Source organism: Carlito syrichta, unplaced genomic scaffold, assembly GCF_000164805.1.
Source record: "Carlito syrichta isolate Samal-C Ts95f unplaced genomic scaffold, Tarsius_syrichta-2.0.1 Scaffold301910, whole genome shotgun sequence".
NCBI lineage: Eukaryota > Metazoa > Chordata > Mammalia > Primates > Tarsiidae > Carlito > Carlito syrichta.
Window position 1 is genome coordinate 67,896 of NW_007246006.1, and position 15,705 is coordinate 83,600.

Genomic DNA, 15,705 nt, shown 5'->3' on the forward strand with positions numbered 1-15,705 from the left:
TTTTAAAAAACATATTATCTATCTATCCAACTTTTGGAGTTTTAGGGGTTTTTTCAGCTTTATTGACGTATACTTGACAAATTAAAATTATATATCCTTAAGATGATGTTTTGATATATGTATACACTGTGAAATGATTACCACAATCAAGAAAATTAAAATATCTATCACCTCATATGGTTACAATCTTTTGTGTGTGGCAAGAACAACTCACAATCAACTCTATTAGCAAATTCAAGTATACGGTACATTATTATTAACTGTAGTCACCATGTTCTACATGAGATCCCCAGAACGTATTCATCTGACATATCTGACCCTTTGGCCAACATCTCCCCCTATCCTCTTGCCCCCAGCACCTGGTTGCCACCATTCTAGTCTCTGCTTTCATGAGTTCCACATTTTTAGGTTTTACCAATAAGTGAGCTCATACGGTATTTGTCTTTCTGTGTCTGGTTTATTTCATTTAGCATAATGTCCTCCAGGTTCATCTATATTGTTGCAGATGGCAAACTCTAAGGCTAGATAATATTACATTGTATAGGGCAAAAAACCACCTAGCAGGGTACAGTGTGCACAGGTCAGCTTGGTGGGTACACTTAAAACCCAAACCAAAACCTATTTGTACCCCCTAAAGCTACTGAAAAAGAAAAAAAAGATCCATATAAGTATATATATCAAAAATTTTTAACCATTCATCCAATAATGGACACTTAGGTTGTTACCCCAACTTTTTTGAAAGCTCCCTTAGTGATCTGACCACATTTGAACTGTTTACCAACTTATTTTTTGCTTTAAGCACAGCATGTGGAATGAAGTAGGCATTCACTATACATTTGAATGGATGGTTGATAGTTTTGTAGATAGAAACTCAGGTACTGTTTATTATGCTGACAGTTCATTATTGAAGTATAATTTATATAAAGTGAAAATGCAAAAATCTTAAGTGTATAGTTCCATAAATTTTGACATATATGTACACAAGTAGCCGTCACCCATATAGAGATAAAGAACATTCTCCCATCCCACCAGAAAGTTCCCTTCTGCCCATGACCCCAAGGCCATGGAGTCATCCTCCTTTATTTCTTTTTCTGGGAGCTTTATAAGTTTGACTTTCACCGTTTGTCTGTAATCCATCTCAAATTAACTCCTGTGTATGGTGTGAGATGGGGGTGTCAGAGTTTCTTTGGTTGTCCTTTAACATCTATTTCTACCTCTTTTTATTAAGCCAAGTAATCAAGACTTGTCTATAGTAATAGCTTTGTTACTCAGAAATGGATCTGTGTATCTCTTTGTCTCTCTTATAAGTGAGCCGCCTTTGCTGAGGTTATCTTAGCCCACAGGAAAGGGCTAATTCTCTGCAGTGATTGGATGACTCAAGGTGATATGTGTAGTACATGGAATTATTGCTCTCGAGTCAGGCCTGGATTCAAATCCAGATGCCACCTGTGGTCAGACAAGTTAGTGGACAAAATAAATAGCAAGAGACCCAACTTTAATGATTACATGAAATAATGTGTGTCGTGCAATCATCACAGTCAGTGATGACAGCTAGCTTTAAACCTGTTTGTGTGTGTGTGTGTGTGTGTGTGTGTGTGTGTGTGTGTGTGTGTGTGTGTGTGTGTTGGAGTATATGGTGTTGGAAAGAAAAGTAAATCTCATAAAGATACACAGTGGAAAAAGTCCTGAACTTGGATGAAGTTTCCTCTTTTTAAAAGGTTTCTCTCACCAGTCACCACCTACACATGGACACTTACTTCCCTCAAAGGGAAGGAGGGCTCTGTGCTTGCTTCTGAGGCTGCTGGAGGCAGTTGGGTTGCTACCAGCTCTCTCCCACCCTAGGACTAACAAACCTGGAAACACACTGTTCGGTTCTTTTTGCCTAGATACAAAGTGTTGCTCTCTGTGCTGTGTCTTTAGCAGGCTTCGTGCCTCGGGCATGCACTTGGGGCAGGGGGTGGGGGCGGGGACCGACCAGAGGCCTCAGTCAATACCAAAGACAGAGTCTGCCGCTCTGCTTGCCTTCATTAGAAACAGGCAGTCTCCTTGTCTAAAAATAGCAAAAGTGGGAGCATGGGGAAGGGCAGCAGCCATGCTCAGGGCTGAAAAGGAAAAAACGGCAGAAACAAGCAGGTCTCTTAGAAAGCCTCCTGTTTGACGGGGGGTGGTAAGCAGTCTAGGCGCAGTGACCGTGGTCAAGGGCTCCCTACATTCCAGGGTCTTTGGGGGGACTTGTGTGGACTTGCCCACCCACCCAGCCAAGGAGCTCAGTGTGACGGGGATGCTCTGTCCTGGCAGGGGCATGAGATTCGCTGTGTGCTGACACTATCCAGGCTGTAAATAGGAACTCAAGTGCCAGTGCTTGAGAATTTCCACCCCTGTAGCACGCCCCATCCCCACCTACCCCAGACAGAGGTGAGTTTTTTCTGCTTGCCTTTATTAGAAACAAGCAGTCTCCTTGTCTAAACATAGCAAAAGTGGGAGCGTGGGGAGGGGCGCAAGGTGTCAATTTGACCATCACTTTATTTATTTATTTACTTAAATGAAGTCGAGGAAGGTCTCACCATGTTGCCCAGCCTGACTTGAACTCCTGGCCTCAAGCAATTCTCCTGCCTCAGCCTTCCAAAGTGCTGGGACTACAGGCATGAGCCATTGTACCCTGCCTTGACCATTTAGAAGCACTTAGGTCATGCTGGACTGGGCTTCTTGTAAGCAAAGTATGGTTCTAGGACTAAACAAGTTTTTGCAGTCATTAAGTGAAACCAGGCTGTATTTGTGGCTTTTCTCTGCAAGTAGAACCTTCTTTCCTGTCTACATTTGTTATCAGTTAATGTTCCGGTAGCTAAACTTAGAATAGCAGAAAAGGAATTATTTCCTAAGTCTTATGATAAATCTGTCTATGCAAGCAGATTTCATCAAAGCCCTCTGAGAACAGGCAGAGTCTCAGAGGAAAGATCACGGTGATATTCCTGTTCCTTGATACAGAAGAGTTCTCCCCTCTGTTGGCCTTCTTTCTCTTGTCTTAGCCGACTTGATTCTCTGGATGGTCCTGTGGGATGGATTGGGCATCTTTCCCATCTACAGACAAGGAACCAGGAGCTCAGTGTCATGACTTACCCAGCGTTGTAACTAATAATCAGAAAAGTAGGCTTGTATCTAGGCCTCTGCTCTTATCTTAGAGTTCTCTGGGGTTTTTTCCCCATGTGGCAGTCAGTTTCTGAAGGGAAAAAAAACCTCCTACCATAAAGCAGCATGAATTTCAGCAAAAGTAGGGGGACAAAGCACAGACTCTATTTAACCTTGGTGCTGGGAACATTCTCTTTGCATGGCCCAGCAATCCTGACTTTGAACCCAGAGAGGAAAATGTAACCTTAACTTGCTGTTGGCCAGGTAGTCAACAATATTTACATAGTCATAATCATATGAACTCTACATATCGATTTTCTGATTTTAGAGCCAATCTGTGAACAAAGCAGGAAAAATTTTGTTACAGCTGCAAGGTAGAATATAAATATTCACAGCCCTGACCTAGTAGAGAGAAAAGGTTGGTTTGTTTCTGTCTCATACAAAGTAAGGGGGGGGGAAAGAGGAACAAAGGTGAAATAATGTGGGAAGTTAGAGAATATATGGCAGATAGTTGATGGCATTAAAAAGGGTATGTTGAGACCGGGTGCTGAGGCTCACGCCTATAATCCCAGCACTTTGGGAGGCCGAGGTGGGAGGATTGCTTGAACCCAGGAGTTCAAGACCAGCCTGGGCAACACCTTGTCTCTACAAAAAAAAAAAAAAAAAAGAATTGACCAGGCGTGGTAGCACATACCTATAGTCCAAACTGCTTAGGAGGCTGAGATGGAAGGATTACCTTAGTCCAGAAGGTCGACACGTGGTGAGCTGTGATCATGCCACTATACTCCAGCCTGGGTGACAGAGTGAGGTCCCTAATTTAAAAAAAAAAAGGTTATGCTATTTGTAGTTACAAAATAAATAAAATATATGTAGCAAATATTGGGAGAAGACACAGCATATGAGGATAAATGTCCTTCGCAGGGAATCAATAGATGCCACTTGAGGTTGAAAATATCTTATATTCTTTGATTCATCAAAAACTATGAAAACAATCACCAGAAGAGATAAAAAGAGAACTCCTAAAAGGGGCTGCCTCTGGGGGCGGTTGATGACTGAGGATGTCAAAAGGCCATTGCTTCTTATCAGAAGTCATCTGTGCCATGTGATGTATTAGAATGTCGTTTCTTTGGTTAAAACAAATTGAGGCAGTGAGAGAATGACTTTTAAAAGACGAAAACTGTGGATAGTACCATATGTTCCCTGAACAAATGCTCTCATGAGAATTAGCTTTAAAACAGTCATTAGGTCTGAAAACAGAAATCAGAATGTTCCAGGCCCTAATATTATCGATGACTGTTTTCAGCAGTCCAGCCAGGCTAATGCTCTCCAATGAAGCTAAACTAATGTCGCTGGAACAGAAAGAAGCATTTTTGTAAATGACAGAGAGGCCCTCATGGCATCAGAGCACTTGTGCCTGAGATTCTGATGGCAGAGCAAGGAGAGTTTGCTGTTTGGAAATGGCCTCTGCCACTCATTCATGTCCCCTCCCAGAGAGAGAGCTAGGACACACAGTCACCCCCTCCTGGGCTGCTCTCACCTGAGAGGAATTTGTGAATTGTTCAGGGACCAGAGCACCAGCAGAAGAGTATTGGCAGTTCCTGTGCTTTTATGAAGGAAGACCAGAGCTGAGTAGATTAACAAGTTTCCTGTGTGGCTTGTTGCAAATTAGGCGCAATTAGCCCTCAGACAGTCTGAATCGAAGGAACTGTGGCAAAACTTGATGGTGCAGAACCTAGGCAGGCAGCCAGAGTCTTAAACCCAGTCACATAAATGCATTTCTAGATTTGAATCTTCCCAAGCTGCACGTCTGAGGAATGGCGGGCCACTCCGACCCTACTACTGGATTTTGAAGACATTCCTCCCAAGAGAGATACGCTCCCTTATAAGTGACCCTAAAACAGGACCTGGGAAACTCTCAGAGAAATTAGAAACTGATTCTAAATAGGATTGTGCCAGGAAATCAACAGTACAGTTTTTTAAAGAGAATAAACAGGGCAATAATAAGAATATTCCCCAATGTCAGAACTGAAGAGAAATGAATTATGAATATCAAATCGTCTGTGGTACAGACATTTAAATGAAAATCCCTCTTAAAACATACCTTACCTTTACTTGGGACGCCTTCAAGGGAGGAGAAATTTGCTGTAGACCTTAGATACTTTTATCTGAGTTAGATAGTTTATTCTTACACTATCTCCTCACTCTTTTAATAATTACTTTTTATTAATTTTTAAGCAGCAATAGACATATACTTACATATTCATGCATATAGGTCCTTGAGCTCAAATAAGACTTTGTGTTCTATATGAAACATTTCTTGATTAGGAAAGATGCACCTTTATCTTCAATAATGTCTATAACCTTTACTAATCTCTCTCTGCTAAAAATAATGTAACCATGTTAAAGTAAAATATTTTGAGTATCTATTTTGGCTGAGGCTCAAAACAAAAGTAAATGTGAGACTGTAGCACTTGAAAAGAAAGTGAAGGCCAGCTCATGCCCTCATGCCTGTAATCCCAGCACTTTGGGAGACTGAGGTGAAAGGATTGCCTGAGCACAGGCATTCGAGACCAACCTTGGCAATATAGTGAGACCTTGTCCCTACAAAAATCAAAAAATTAGGCAGGCATGGTGACACATGCCTGTAGTCCCAGCTCCTTGGGAGGCTGAGGCTGGAGGATTTCCTGAGCCCAGAAGGTCAGGCTGTGGTGAGCCATGTTTGTGCCACTGCCCTCTTGCTTAAGATCCTGGCTCAAAAAAAAAGAAAGAGAGAGAGAGAGAGAGAGAGAGAGAGAAAGAAAGAAAGAAAAGAAAGTTGTCAGAAACTAGTTCTGTGGCTCTTAGCTGACTGCCCACCTCCAGCCTTTAAAAGAGAGTAGTGAGGCCAAGAAAAGAGTAGGGATGTAGAATGTGATCTAAACAGAGAACCGTTGGTGATCAGATCAGAGGTGTCTGTCCCAGCCCAGCAAGAGTCTTCCATGGGACATTTGGGTAGGCTTGATATGTGCCCTGGAGGATGTGCCTTGTGCCTGAGATTCTATGATGGCCAAGCAAGGAGAGTTTGCTGTTTGGAGTTGGTCTTTACCACTCACTCATTCACTTCCTGTCTCCTCTCTGTGCTGTTTTCCTCTTAGCAGTTTTGACCGACATATTTTTTAAGTACTTGTCTGTCTTCCTCAACGCTATGTAAGTTCCATAAGACACAGACTCGTGTTTGTTTTGATCTCTGCTACATCCTGGCACCTTAGAATAGAATGTGCATTGATGGGTGCTCCCTAAATGCTTGCATCATAACTTCATCATCACTAATCACTCCGGCAACCCTCCTCGTTCTGTGTCGTTCTCACTTTACAGATGGGAACCTGGAGCTCAGAGGGATTAAGAAACTTGCCCAATATCACACAAAACTAAGTGGAAGAACTAGAATTCAAAGTCAAATTCATCTGCTTCCTGATAAAGCTTTATCAGCTCAGGTGTCTGTTTCCTGAAAATGTAGTCTCATCCTTTTTAGGGTGGTAGATAGTATCTAATTTAAGATTATTTTAGGGAAGTAACAGTCCAGTTCTTTACTCTGATTGTACTTAGTAGATACTGCATAATGAGGATAACAAATATAAAGATTAATTAACTGTTTATGTAGCTTTCACTCAATGCCAAGATAAGTCAGCTTATTCAGAATATATTTAATGGTACTTTACTATATAAATGCCTGATTTTTATAGAAAGTTATATATTTTACTAAATTCTTTCATATATGTCATTTTTAAATATAAAACTGATGGAACCTTAAATAGCTTTATTGCTTTTATTAAATGTTGATATCCTTTTTTTTTAATACGTTGCTTTGGGTGTTTTTATTTTTGAATCTGGGTCTAACTGTGTCACCCAGGCTAGAATGCAGTGGCATAATCATGGTTCACTACAGCCTCGAACTCCTGAACTCAAGCAATCCTCCTGTTTCAGCCTCCCAAGCAGCTGGGACTACAAGCGTGTGCCAGTAAGCCAAGCTAATTTTTTAAATTATTTTTTATAGAGACAAGGTCTTGCTAGGTTGTCTAGACTAGTCTCAAATTCCTAGGCTCAAGCAGTTCTTTCACCTCAGTCTCCCAAAGCACTGGAATGACAGGTGTAAGCCACCACACCAAGCCAATATATTGCTTTGGAAAGCATATTTTGCCTTCTTAACTTTTCCTCAAAATTTCTATTCATTGTTACTCTTCCCAAAAGAGCAAAGGTTTTCCACAGTCACATCAAACATCATATGCCATATTTGTTTTGCTGGTATGATGTGATTGTTTTGCAATCCCCTCGGTACACTTGCCCAAGCTACCTTGGTTTATGCAAGGGCAGATTTCTACAATTTCAACAGAGATAACTGTAAACAAAAGTGGTTTATTGGAAAACAGAGTTGAGATCCTAACTGCTCAGCTGCCATGTAACCTTGGTCAAGTCACTGCATTTCCCTGAGCCTTACCTTCGAAGGAGAGTTATTGGGCTGACAACCACATGGAGGAAGGATACAAAGGATGGAGCAGGCTGGGTGTGTTGCAGGAGAGGGAGGTGGGGACCCTGCAGCATTGCTGACGACACACCCAGTTTAAGGGAGGCAGCCACCACCTTGTTGCTATTCAGAAATGTAGGCTGATAGTTGACAACTCTTCTGATTTCTCAAAAGAAGCGGTGGAAAACTGGATTTCTGTAGGAATTTCCTGATTCTCAATCTGACAATAATTCAAACTTTAACAATCTCTTCTCACAACACATTCCTTCCAGCCACACTGAGTTTGTGGACCAGCGGTGTGCAATCCCTGGGCCCAACACCCTCCAGGAGGAGGGTCCTCTGACCCATGCTCTGTGCTATACCACACGGGCCCCAGGACTCTGTGGAAAGTTCCCCAGGCTTCCAAGGGCCTGCACTCATGGTCTCTTCCCCTCAGGGCTCGAAATTCAGAATAGTTCTAAAATGTATGTGATAGTTCTAAAATGGACATGACCTAAGATATACATTGCATAAAATGTCCTAATAATTTGTATACTACATACTAAGAGATCGAGTTTAGAATCGTAACCCTTAGGGTCCTCATAAACCTCCTTTTTGTTTTAAACATACCATGAAATTCATCCATTTAAAGAATACTGTTCAGTGGTTTTTTGGTCTATTCACAGAGTTGTATAACTGTCACCAGAACTTAATTTTAGAACATTTTCATCACCCTGAAATAGAATCCCATACCCAAGAGCAGTCACTCCCTACGCCCCATGCCTTCATGCCTGGCAGTCATTAATCTGCTTTCTGTCTCTATAGATTTGTCTGTTCTGGACATTTTGCATAAATGAAATCATATTTATGTGCCCCTCTATGACTGCCTTCCTTCGCTTGGCATAATGTTTTCATGGTTTCCTCATGCTGTTGCATATATTCATACTCCATTCTTTTTCTTGCCAAATAATATTCCATTTTATGAATTATTTATCCATTTATCAATTGTTGGACATTTGAGTTATTTCCACTTTTTTCATTTAAAAAAATCTTCATTTTTGTTGGGTATACACATAGGAGTGGAATTGCTGGGTCTTATGGTTTTGAGGACCCTTGAAACAGTTTTTCAAAGTAGCACTATTTTACATCCCTATCAGCAATGTATGAAGGCTCCAGGTGTCCTACTTCCTCTCCAACCAACGACTGTGATTGTCTTTCCTGTTGTAACCATCCCAGTGGCTGTGAAGTGGTGTCTCATTGTAGTTTTGGGCTGTATTTTCCTTATGAGCAATGACGTTGAGCATCTTTTCATGTGCTTTTTGGCCATTCATATTTCTTCTATGGATAAATGTCCATTCATTTTCTTTGTTTGTTGTTTAATTGGGTTATTTGCCTTTTTATTGTTGAATTATAATTGTTCTTTATATAATCTGGATATCAGTCTCTGGGCGCCTCACTTTTGTCCCCCAAATTTCATGATGCTCCAAATATTCTACTTTCTAAGAGAAAGCTATTTATTGTAGTTTTGTCTCATTGTAGTTTTGGGCTGTATTTTCCTTATGAGCAATGATGTTGAGTATCTTTCCATGTGCTTTTTGGCCATTCATATTTCTTCTGTGGAGAAATGTCCATTCATTTTCTTTGTTTGTTGTTTAATTGGGTTATTTGCCTTTTTATTGTTGAATTATAATTGTTCTTTATATAATCTGGATATCAATCTCTGGGCGCCTCACTTTTGTCCCCCAAATCTCATGATGCTCTAAATATTCTACTTTCTAAGAGAAAGCTATTTTATACGTGTAAATAATAAAGTTTATTTTTTAAAGGTGCCTGTTTGATTTTATCAAGTTTTGATCTTACGATACTGAAGAAATCTGATATTGCTTTTTCCTGTAATCATGTTGTATTTTTTGATAAAAAATAGTTGACGTGTACCTGTCTGTTAAATCCTGAAAAATATTCTAAGTATTGTCCTTTTTAATTTTGTCTTAACCATGCCAATGGCTCACTCATAGTTTCTAAAAATAAAAGATAAATATTAGATTGAAAAATACTTCCAAAATGGGTTTGCCTCTCCGGGGGAGAACTCTAGATCACAAGGAGGATAGGGAAAAGAGGATTACTTGTTGCTGTATTTTACACTATCTGGATATAGTGCCATTAACAAAATTTTTAGCAAAATTTGAATATGGACTGTAGATTAGATCATAGTATTATATCAGTCTAAGTTTCCTGATTTTGATAATTGTATCATATTATATAAGAGAATATTACTGTTTTTAGGAAATTAACAGTGACTTGTTTAGAGGTAAAGGGATACCTTATGTGCAACTTAATCTCCCCTCAAAAATGCTAATGTGTATTTATAGGGGAATAATGATAAAGCAAATGTGATCAAATGATCAAATGATTTGAAGAGTATCCTGGAATTCTTTTCAGGGTCTGTGCCATTTTTCTATGCATTTAAAATGATCTCAAAGCCAGACTCGGTGACTCAGCCTGTAATCCCACACCTTTGGGAGGCTGAGGTGAGTGGATTGCCTGAGCCCACAGGTTCGAGATCCGCCTGGGCAACTTGGCGAGACCTCATCTCTACAATAAATAAAAAAAAATTAGCCGGGCGTGGTAGCACCCCTGTAGTTCCAGCTACTTGGAAGGCTGAGGCGGAAGGATCGCCGGAGCCCAGCAGGTCGAGGCTGCAGTGACTGGGAGCGTGCCAGTGCACTCCAGTCTGGGTGACAGAGTAAGACTCCAACTCAAAAAAAAAATTATCTCAAAATACAAAGTTAAAAAATAAAGTTTTTTATATTTTTTTTTATTTTGAGTCATTGTCTCACTCTGTCGCCTAGACTGGAGGGCAGTGGCATGTTCATGGCCACCACAGCCTTGACCTGCAGGGCTTAGGCGATCCTTCCACCTCAACCTTCCAGGTAGCTGGAACTACAGGCATGTGCCACCACGCCTGGCTAATTTTTCTTGATTTATTGTAGAGATGAGGTCTCGTCAAGTTACCCGGGCCATTCTTGAACCTGTGAGCTCAGGCAGTCCTCCCTCCTCAGCCTCCCAAAGTGCTGGGATTATAGGCATGAACCACCACACCTGTCCTAAAAAATAAAGTTAAAAAAAAAAAGATGCTTGCAGAATATCCTGGTCATATATATGTAATCATATATATATTATATATATATATATATATATATACACACACACACACCCCACATATATAAAAAACTTAATATTAGGAAGGAAAGAAAGAAAGAAATCATAAGTAAAAACTCAGACAAGAAGGGGAAAACTTTGAGCCTCATCAAATAAATTATATTTATAAAGTGACACGGAAGTCATTAAAGAGATTACTTTAATTATATAAAACGTGAACCCCCAAAAATAGAAATAAAAATTGAAAGTTGTCCCACAATTGCATGCTTTCTGGCTACCTTGTTTCTTGAAGTAGTTGAGGAATGTATCTTTCTCACAAGGTTTTACCAGGCAATTTAATACCCGATTTAAACACTATTAAAATGAACCAATGACTTTCACAGTTAACACCGGGTATCATAGCACAACAAAACCAGGTGGTTTCTCTCCAGTGGCTCTCCAATATACCGTCCACCTGCATTCCTTTGGCGTTTGTTATTGTCATAATTACTAAGGGTATACCTTGGCTATCCTCACAAAATACAATGCTCTGATTTATGTCCTTCATTGTTATTAATGTGGTCCTTGACAAGTTCACCTGGGAACTTGTCAGAAATGCAAATGTATGGTCTCTATGCCAGACCCATTGAATCAGAAATTCTGAGGGAGGGGCTCAAGAAGTTACACTCTAGGGGATTCTGTTACACATGTAAGTTTGAGAACCACTGTTGCAACTGAACCATCCAGAAAAAAAGGGAGGCCTGGCACTGTGGCTCATGCCTGTAATCCTAGCACTTTGGGAGATCAAGGCAAGAGGATTTGCTTGAGCCCAGGAGTTTGAGACCAGCCTAGGCAATGTAGCAAGACCTCATCTCTACAAAAAATAAAATGTTAGCCAGGCATGGTGGCGTGCGCCTGTAGTCTCAGTGACTCAGGAGGCTGAGAAAGAAGGATCACCTTAGCCCAAGAGGTCGAGGCTTGCAGTGAGCCATGATCATGAACTGTACTGCAGTCTGGTGACGAGATGAGACCCAGACTCATAAATAAGTAAATAAATAGAAGTAAGAAAGAAAGAAATCATTGACATTCACGACACAGAAGTTTATCTTCTATAAACTAGCATCATATGACTATTGTGAGCTGAAACACTGAGAACCAACTATTCAAAGTCAAGGATAACCAGGGGGCCGCTAGAGTCACAGCATTCCACCACTCCCAACGGCATGGGACCTACCTAGGCCTTCTAAGAATACAATGGAGTGTCTCGTGCTTAGGTAGAGAAAATGCTCTATGGGTAAATCCAAATTCTTTAAACTCGAGTGACCATAGCTCCAGGTATGACCATGTTTACTTCAAATTCTCATTAAAAAAAAAATTTCATCCCAAAGAGCTGCCCATTTCAGCCTCTTTGGCCACAACTTTGAAGGTGTCTTTAGCTTTTCTTCTGGAAGCCACATGCTCATGGCTCGTCTTTATTTTTCCAGCCAAGGGTTACCTTCCAGTTCAACATTTACCTTGGAAGAGGGGACCATCTACTTGACTGCTGAGCCCAACGCCCTGGAAACGCAGGATGATAATGCTTCTGTGCTTGATGTCTATTTAGTAAGTAATTTTTCCATTTCCTCCTCTCCCCTTCTGGTTTGTAAATGGATCCAGGTCACGGCTTATACAAGAACAAGTTCTATAAAATCAGGCATGCTTGGGTTTGAAAGAAAGAACGGCACCCTGTCACTTCTACAAATGGTGAGTCTTTTCACAAGCTGTTTTCCCACAGTTCAGTAGAACATCACACAAAAGAATATGTAGGTTAGTACTAAGTCACCATATATAACAAGAGGACAAATCCCCTCACGTCGAGGCAAAGGAGGGTCCCTGGTATTATTCCTGACAAAGTAATGTCTTCCTTTCACTCCACTGTGCTCCCTTATGTCTGAATCTTCTGCTTGTTGGTAACACTCTTTGATAAGTTCGTAGGCTAAGAGGCGCAGGCCATGGGAAGAACCCAAATTCAACACCAGAGAATGTCGGCTCACTCACTCCCCAGATGTCACCAACCAGTTGTGGGATTTGGACAGGAACTTCTCTGACTTTGTGTCCTTATTTGCCAGAGGAGAGAAATAATGCCTACCCCAGCTCTCCTGGAGTAAAATCCAAAGTACTACATGGTCTGGCTGGTCTCCCTTACCTCTCTGGCCCACCCACTCCTTGGGCCTCTGTCCCTCTTGCTTTTGCAGTTCCAGCCACACCAGTCTCCTTGGGGTTCTCCCCACTAGCCAAGCATGTTCCTGCCTCAGGGCCTTTGCATGAGCTGTTCCAGTCTGCACACTCTTTCCCTCCCACCCCATGCTTGCTCCCTTACTTCCTTCAGGTCTCAGCCCGGGCATCTCCTTCTCAGACAGGCTTTCCCTGACCACCCTATGTAAAATAGCATGTCCCCCGCCAACCACTGTAAAAGGACTATTTCCATAACCCCTGAATATCCTGGTTGTTGCATAAACAGATTTTTTTCTCACTGAGCAGTGTTCCTCCCCATCACTGCCCTCTCTTTAAAAAAGCAAGTGATAGCATATCACAAAATCCTTACAGAAAAGTTAAACGGGGGGGAAAAAGGTGGCTGTTATTGTTGTTATCCCGTGGAAGGTTGAGTTCATCTGAAAGTAGAAATCAGAAAAGCCTTTCAGAAAGAAGCCAGGTCAAATCTCATCCTCATGAGATGCGTCTTTACTAAAACCAGATTTGCGCCCACTGGGAGGTGTGATGCTCCACTCCCTGTGCTGCTACACCAAAATGGAAACCTGTGGAAGTCCCCTGTCATTGTTGTGACTGACCATTGATACAAGTCTCACCTCCGAGTCACTGGAATCATGCTCCTTATGAAAGTGAGAAATGGGCCGGGCTCGGTGGCTCAGCCTGTAATCCCAGCATTTTGGGAGGCCGAGGTGAATGGATTGCCTGAACCCGCGGGTTCGAGACCAGACCAGGCAACATGGTGATACCTCGTCTCTACAAAAAATCAAAATATTAGCCGGGTGTGGTAGCGCGCGCCTGTAGTTCCAGCTACTCGGAAGGCTGAGGTGGAAAGATCGCCGGAGCCCAGTAGGCGAGGCTGCGGTGGCCGGGAGCAGCCACTGCACTCCAGTCTGGGCGACAGAGTGAGACTCCAACTCAAAAAATAAAAATTAAAAATTAAAAAAAAGTGAGAAATTGACCCAAAAAATAAAGGAATGGGGGGGGGATTGGGATTGAGAATGTTTTTGTAAAATCCTACTTTAATTTTTTATCGTTCTAGTAAGGCAGTTCTCAAAACTTTTGATCTCAGGACCCCTTTAAACTCTTAAAAATTATTGAGAATCCCGAAAAGGTTTTGTGTAGATAGGTCATATCTAACAATATTTTGGATTTTTAAAATTAAAACTGAAAACATTTTAAATATTTATTAATTAATTTGAAGTAATGATAAATCTATTATACATAATTTAAATAACATTTAATGACCATAACTGTATTTTAACACACAAAAATAAATTTCGGGAGAAGGGTGGCATTACTTTGCATTTTTGCGAATCCCTAATGTCTGGCTTAATAAAAGAAACCAGATTCTTACATCTGTTTCTACATCAGTCATTGCGATATATAACACATCATTTTACTTCTGGAAAACTCCATTGTACACACAAGAAGGAATGAGAGTAAAAAGGCAAATGGCATCTTAGTATCATCAGGAAAATAGTTTGACCTGATGGACCCCAGAAATGGTCCTGTACAGTTTTTCTAGTATTTTGACTTCATCTCTTCACCCATTGCAAAACCAAATGGGACATACATTAATTTGAGAGAAATGGGCACTTGGAGTCTTATTTATGTCTCTGCCTCTCATTAATCATTGACTTTGTGCTGGGCGTGGTGGCTCATGCCTATAATCCTAGCACTTTCAGAGGCCAAGATGGGAGCATCACTTGAGGCCAGGGCCAGGATTTTAAGACCAGCCTGGGCAACATAGCGAGACCCCATCTCTACGAAAAAAAATTTTTTTTAATTCAGAGGCCAGCCACAGTGGCTCGTGCCTGTAATCCCAACACTTTGGAAGGCTGAGGCAGGAGGATTGCTTGAGCCCAGGAGTTCGAGACCAGCCTGGGCAACATATGGAGACTGTGTCTCAAAAAAAAAAAAAAAATTTTTTTTTAAATTAGCAGGACACCATGGCATGCTCCTGCTGACTGCAGTCTTAGCTACTTGGGAGGCTGAAGTAAGAGGAGTTCTTGAGCCCAGAAGTTCAAGGCTGCAGTCAGCTATGATTGTGCCTCAGTGTCCTCATCTATAAATTGAATTTATTAAATCAAGCTCATTCTAAATTACAAAGAGTTGCAGAAATAAGGTTTTCCAAGGTAGCTACCATTGTTTCTCCAAATTGTGCTGTTTCATCATCTCCTCTACCGTAAGCCTTCACATTATTTAAACTTAAACTTTATGGCAAGACATCTAGAAAGTTCTGCCCCATTAACTTGCAATTCCAGGGTGTGTTTTCACGCTGGAGACTTTTATTTTGTTTTGCATGCTCTTCCAGATCTGAAAGGATACAGCTCATTGCTCTCCCTTCAGCCTTTTCATTTGCATCTGCATTATGAAAAAGAGAACGGCAAAGGCAATCACCAGAAAGGAAAACCAGTCTTGCCTGTGCATTTGTCTCCTTTTGACCTAATTCAAGTGCTCTGAATCCTAGCCATCTTTACCTGAAGGGAAGTTGGAGGTTTCTCTGGCAGCCTTCTGTTCGGTGTTGTCACTAGATGTAGTCAGATTCCTCTCAGAAGGTTTCTCCCCCATTAAGACAACATTTCTCTATTAGTAGATGTAACCTAACCCCATTGTGCTTTTTTTTTTATATGTACACTAGTGTATGATACTGTTTATAGCCCTTCAGAAATATATAGGCTTAAACCCAAATGACTTCTGCCCACCAGATA

General features: G+C 41.1%; 1 protein-coding gene across 1 annotated transcript in view; it reads left to right on the plus strand.

Moving 5' to 3' along the window:
* Positions 1–15,705, plus strand: part of LOC103257958 (phosphatidylinositol 4-phosphate 5-kinase type-1 beta-like) — a gene marked incomplete at its 5' end in the record, with an annotated part of 93,192 nt that overhangs the window by 64,335 nt on the left and 13,152 nt on the right. Inside the window, one exon of the mRNA XM_008055663.1 lies at positions 12,229–12,346. Within this exon, the coding sequence (XP_008053854.1) occupies positions 12,229–12,346 (118 nt within the window). The remainder of the gene's footprint in view (positions 1–12,228; positions 12,347–15,705) is intronic.